The 6000-nt window shown below is 56.5% G+C and overlaps 1 protein-coding gene across 5 annotated transcripts in view; it reads right to left on the bottom strand.

The window, feature by feature from the left end:
* Nucleotides 1-6000, bottom strand: part of TNS3 (tensin 3) — a 197954-nt gene that overhangs the window by 13209 nt on the left and 178745 nt on the right. For all 5 annotated transcript variants that reach the window (XM_039242960.1, XM_039242962.1, XM_039242961.1 and 2 more), the window contains 3 exons: nt 2266-2361; nt 1296-1373; nt 469-546 (listed from right to left, as the gene is read on the bottom strand). In XM_039242960.1, coding sequence (XP_039098891.1) covers nt 469-546; nt 1296-1373; nt 2266-2361 — 252 coding nt within the window. The remainder of the gene's footprint in view (nt 1-468; nt 547-1295; nt 1374-2265; nt 2362-6000) is intronic.

The following is a 6000-nucleotide window of genomic DNA, read 5'->3' as shown; positions in this document are numbered from 1 at the left end:
GGGGGGGATGCGGGGGGGGGGGGTGCATGGGAAATCTCCATACCTTCCTTTCAATGTTAGCGTGAAATTAAAGTGCTCTAAGGAATGAAGTCTATTAGTTAAAAAAAAAAGTGTGCAGGTGAGCCCAGCGTCCAGGGCTCTGTCACCCTGGGCTGGGGCAGCATGGGTGACACCATACGGCCAGCGCTCGTACATTTGTAGCTGGAGGCACGACCCCACAGTCCATCGCCCCAGATGAAACATGGCCCTGGACTCTCTCCTACCATCTCGGCTCATTTGCGGTGGGACATCTGTGGCCCAGAGAGTCCTGGTCCTGTCCCCACACTCGGTGCCCACTCTGTCCCGGGGTGGCCCCCAGAAAAGCACGCTCCTTCTCGCACCTGGCTGGGAAAGGACACCCGCAGACCCAAGATGACAATGGAGGCCATGTCCCTGACCCCCCTCCCGCCCCGGGAGCCAGCGACTGACCTGCCCCTTGCTTGAGCAGCTCGGCGGCGGAGTTGGCCGCAGTCTGGGGAGAACTCTCGGCTATTTCGTCCAGCGGGTCTGCGGGAAGGAGCAGGAGGAGGCAGAAGTGAGCCTGGCTCTCGGGGCAGGGTCTTCACAGTGTAGTCGCACTCGACGGGGTTCCCGGGTGGTAACGTGTGTGCCTGGGACCCGGGAGTGTCTCCTGGGGACCACGGCCCCACCCCCAGAAGGCAGCACCAAGTTCTGGGCAGGAGTGTGGCGACCCAGACCAGCAAGGCATCTTCCTCGCCTCTGCATCGGCGTGCACCCACGATTTCAAAGGTAAACCGCACCTCCCGAATTGTAAATTCATCATCATGGAACATAGTAACGTTCCGCGGAATTTGCCCTGCCTCCCCAGGGAGCTGGAAAATACGGCGACCCCACCGTTGAGGCAGGGGCTTCGCTCCCTAACAACAGAGCCCGTCAACCAGTCACTAAGGCAAACAGGACACTCGGTCGTCTAAGATGAAAGATATCAACATCTTCCTGATTCTGTAAAATCATAAACATCAGTGCAAATGGCCTCGGAGGTCGCTCGGGGCAGGCGTTTTACATCCAGAGAGGCTGTTCACAAAGCCCATAATGTGACCACGTAGCTGAGGGCGGCTTCACGTCTGCGGGCCCGGGTGCACTACAAGCGCTCCATGTTTAGGGTGTACCCACAGAGCACACTCTGGGCCGGTATCCCTTGGGGGCTCTTCACGGACCCGGCACCGCTGTGCCCAACACGTGCGCACATGCGCCCACACACACGGCCAGGGCAGCACCGGGGCCCGCCAGCGTACCTCTGTCTGGAATGAGCAGCTTGCAGGGCAAGGCCAAGGGCGTGATGGAATGCTGGCACACCAAAGCTGTCAGGCTCCCTGCGAACAGATGAACAGATGAGAGTTAGCGCATCGCTCAGCCAATTTACCCGCTGGAAAGAGGCCGCCCTGGATGGGGAGCCCTTTATATTTTTAGCAACCATTATTGTGGGGTTTTGCACAGAACGGCAATAAACTCACAAGCCCAACTTAACAGCTAAGAGGTAGGGGCGCCTGGCGGACTCAGTCGGTTAAGCGTCTGACTTCGGCTCAGGTCATGATCTCACGGTTCGTAAGTTTGAGCCTCGCATTGGGCTCTGTGCTGATAGCTCAGAGCCTGCAGCCTGCTTCCGAATCTGTGTCTCCCTCTCTCTCTGCCCCTTCCCAGCTCATACTCTGTCTTGCTCTCAAAATTAAAATAAAACAGTAAAAAAAGAAAAAGCTAAGAGTAGATAAAGAAACTGCAAATGACTCCCAGCCCACAGAGTCACCAATTCAGAAAGAGTAAGGCGGCCTCTGCCGAGCCTGAGGCCACCTCCGTGGCCCCTGCCAGTGCTTCTGAGGGCTAGGACTAAGTCTGCACGCACGTCTGGGCATCTTCCCAAGCCCACGAGGGTGGGCGTCTGGTCTGGCAGGGACACGGGGCTTGATGCTGGGGGTCCTCACCTCTCTGTGTGCCCCGGGGACGGGGCCACGCTTGGGCTCTGACCCGGCCCATGCTTTTGTGCCTGCGTGCCCACCAGAGCGCTACCTGTGGACATCCGCACTCCAGCCTTGAACCTGCTTCCCATCCGTTTGGTTTGGAGAGGCTTTCAGAGCGTTTCCAGTCCCGGTTTATTCCAGAGACTCTAAGGGAGCGAGGCACCCTCGGGGTGACGGCCCGCCTCTCGGGGTGCAGGGGGCCACGCACCGCATGGGCCAAAACGGGGACTGTGCCCCCTGGGCCACTTACCAAAATAGGGTTCGTTGGGGCAGCCTTTCAACCGCACTCCCTTCGGGGTACACTCGATCAGAAAGTGCCGCACGAGCTCGTTGGCCAGATCTCCCACTGTGGGAAGGGATTTAAAAGGAAGAGGAGAGAATTGAAAAACAGGAGCCCAGGAGGGTGAAGAGGGGACAGAACATCGGCCGTGGGTGGGCTGTGCTGGGGACGAGCCCGGAGCCCCCAGGGGACTGCCCGGAGGCACAGGGTGCTGGGGAGAGACCCACAGACATTCTGCAGGCAGGGGAACGAGTCAGCAGCTGCGAGCAGGAACATGGCGTCTGGTGCCTTCCTGCCTTCCGGACAAGGGGACAGGAGACGGATCGGGACGCAAGGGGGTAGAGTGAGCCACCGAGGAGAGCGGGAGGAGCCGGCCTTGTGGGCATGACTGAGCCAGGAGCTGCCTAACAGACCTCGGGAAGGAAGCCCCCCATCACTGCGGCTGCACAGAACACTGGTGTCCCCAGCAGGGAGGGAAACGGCCAGACTCCCGGAAAGGCTGCGGTAAACGCAGGTGGAGAAGAGCATGGCACCTCCTCACCCGTGGGAGGGAAAGGACCCCGCGCCTTCCGCACTGAAGGGGACAGACAGCCCTGGTGACAAGTGCCTTGTGGGACAGACAGCCGGCCAGCCACCTGGACAACAGATCTGTCCTGCAGGACGTCTGTCACCGTGTGGTCCCCAGGAACCACAGGTGGGATCCTGGCACGGTGGGCTCTTTCCTCCCAAATTCATCCTAGGACCAGGGCTGGGCGAGGACAGGGAGCCAGCAGATGTCGGTGACATGCTGTGCTGTGTCCTGCTTTGTCACCTGCACCTTGGGCTAAGTCTAAGTCAGCCTGCGTGGTGGATGCACACTTGGAGGTGAGAACACACTCCCAGCGTCCTCCATGCAGGGGAGACGTTGGCCAGAAGTTTCCACTGAGCTGGCAGTCGCCGCCCCGCCCCCGCCTCATACTGGGACCCGTCTCCACAGACACCAGTGGTCCTGTCCTGGTCCAGGACTGCTGGGGACACACGCGGCTTCGGGAGCTCCTCAAGGCTGAGCTCTTCCTTCTATTTTACTTATTTATTTTTAGTTTATTTATTTTTTTTTTTTAAATGTTTTATTTATTGCTAGGAGAGAGAGAGACAGCGTGAGCAGCGGAGGGTCAGAGAGAGAGGGAGTCACAGACTGAAACAGGCTCCAGGCTCTGAGCTGGCAGTCAGCACAGAGCCCGACGCGGGGCTCGAACCCACGAACTGCGAGATCATGACCTAAGCGAAAGTCGGACTCTTAACCGACTAAGCCACCCAGGTGCCCCTATTTTTAGTTTATTTTTGAGACAGAGTGTGAACAGGGGAGGGGCAGAGAGAGAGACAGTATCCGAAGCAGGCTTCAGGCTCCCAGCTGTCAGCAAAGAGCCCGACGTGGGAGCTCAAACCCACGAACCGTGAGATCATGACCTGAGCGGAAGTCGAACACTCAACCGACTGAGCCACCCAGGCGCCCTCAAGGCAGAGCTGTTGTACATGATCTGCAGGAAGCCTCCTCCTGCCTCGCTTCCAGATGCCACTATCCAGACCCGGGGTCTGCGCTGAGTCACGTGCACCCCTGCCTACCTGTGCCCAGACGGACACCCGGGGTTCCCACAACCCCCTCGGCCACACCTGAGGCTGGATGCCCTGACCGCCAAACCTCACGTCCCTGCAGGCACAGCTCTGAGGCCAGCTTCTCCTGGATGCCGTGAGCAGAGCCTTTGCCCACGGGTTTCCATAAACCCTCTGGGGTCCTGGGCATGGAAGGCGAGTGTAGCATGGGCTCTAGCCTGGTTCCCGGTGAGGCAGAGGGGACGCTGCCTCGATTTACTGCCTCGCGCCTTACTGCACGTCCCTGATGTTGTGCTCTTCAAAAACTGACGGTTTGTGGTTACCATGTGTGAAGGGAGTCTATCGCGCCATTTGCTGACTTTGTGTCTGAGCCAGTTTTGGCATTCTTGCAATACCTCAAACTTTTCATTATTATCGCGTTTGTTACAGCGATTCGTGATCAGTGATTATGCCAAGCTGAAAGCTTAGGTGGCGGTTAGCTTTTTTAACAACGAAGTATTTTTTCATTAAGGGACTGAATGTTGTTTTTTTAGTCTCAAGGCTACTGCACACATAAGAGCCCACAGCAGAGTAGAGGTGACTTTTACATGCACTGGGAGTCCAAAGAGCTTACTGGATGCGCATTATTGCGATATGGGCTCTATGGAAAGGTCTGGAGCCGTGCCCACAAGGTGTCTGAGGTGGGGCCCCTGTTCACATCCTGAAAAGCTGTCAGTGACAAAAGCCAGCAACAGAAATGGGCAGTCTTACAAGTAGAAACAATAAATCTTGGGGCACCTGGGAGGCTCAGTCGGTTGAGCGGCTGACTTTTGATCTTGGCTCAGGTCACGATCTCACAGTTCGTGAGATAGAGCCCCAAGTCGGACTCAGCGCTGAGCGTGGAGTCTGCTTGGGACTCTCTCTCTCCTTCTGCCCCTCCCCTGCTTGCGCTCTCTCTCTCTCTAAAACAAAAAATTAAATTAAATAAAATAAAACAAAAAAAGAAAACAATGAATCTTATAATAAGAGCGAAAGCAAGTCACAAAATACATGTTAGTTTTCTCCTACCAGGTCCAGAGCTGGCACAATTTTGACGTTCAGGGATTCCTAGTTTGGTAGTTTTTGGTTTTTTTTTTTTTNATGCTCTGTCTCTCTCTGTCTCTCAAAAATAAATAAATGTTAAAAAAATATTTTTAAACTAATATATTTGGGCTTATTCTTCCATCGTGTTTTAAACATATTTTTTAATATTTTTATTTATTTCTAGGAGAGAGAGAGAGAGACAGCGTGAGCAGGGGAGGGTCAGAGAGAGAGGGAGATACAGACTCTGAAACAGGCTCCAGGCTCTGAGCTGGGAGTCAGCACAGAGCCCGAAGCGGGGCTCGAACCCACGAACCGCGAGATCATGACCTAAGCGAAAGTCGGACGCTTAACTGACTAAGCCACCCAGGTGCCCCTATTTTGGTGGTTTTATAAAAAAGCTTTAACTCGACCTCATACTCAGGAGGCCTCCCTGGGTGATCTGAATCATGTGCGTCAGGACACGGAGGAAGAGACAGGTGGCAACTGGGCGTGTCACCAGGGAGGGAGTGAAAGGACACGTGACTCCCTAATGGAACTCTATCGGTATGAACTTGTTGACATTCTGAAGTGAAACGGTCCCTCCTCTGGTCACTGAGAAGCAGGGACACGAAGAAGGTCCCCGGGCACTGACACAGCCCAGTTTCCAGGCCCCTCCTCCAGCACACAGACACGGGGACTTTTGGGGAAACGGCGGGGCGGGGACAGCTGGTCCCCACAGGGCCAGCACCAAGGGCCTCGCAGAGCCCCCTCTGGGCTGCCGGAGTACCCCCAAAATCCCGGGACGGCAGACTCTGATGCACAGGAGGGGCGTGCAGGGGCCCCCAAGTTCGTCTCCTGGGTCGTGGGAACACGGTGTTCACCTCACGACAGCGTGTGCCCATCGAGGAGGCGTCGCGGACTCCTCGGCACGCGGTTGCGTTCACGACTAAAAGGGTCCCAGAGACTCCGTGGAAGACGAGAGCATGGCCGTACGCAGTTCTTCGGGCCAGGGAGAGGCCGTGCCAGGACTGCAGGCCGACCCAGCAGCACTCTCCGCCCCGCGGACGGCTCTGC

The sequence above is a fragment of the Hyaena hyaena genome, unplaced genomic scaffold (genome assembly GCF_003009895.1).
Source record: "Hyaena hyaena isolate Hyena2069 unplaced genomic scaffold, ASM300989v1 scaffold_218, whole genome shotgun sequence".
Classification (NCBI taxonomy): domain Eukaryota; kingdom Metazoa; phylum Chordata; class Mammalia; order Carnivora; family Hyaenidae; genus Hyaena; species Hyaena hyaena.
The sequence above is the reverse complement of the archived record's forward strand: the minus strand, read 5'-3'. Positions and strand labels throughout refer to the sequence as shown.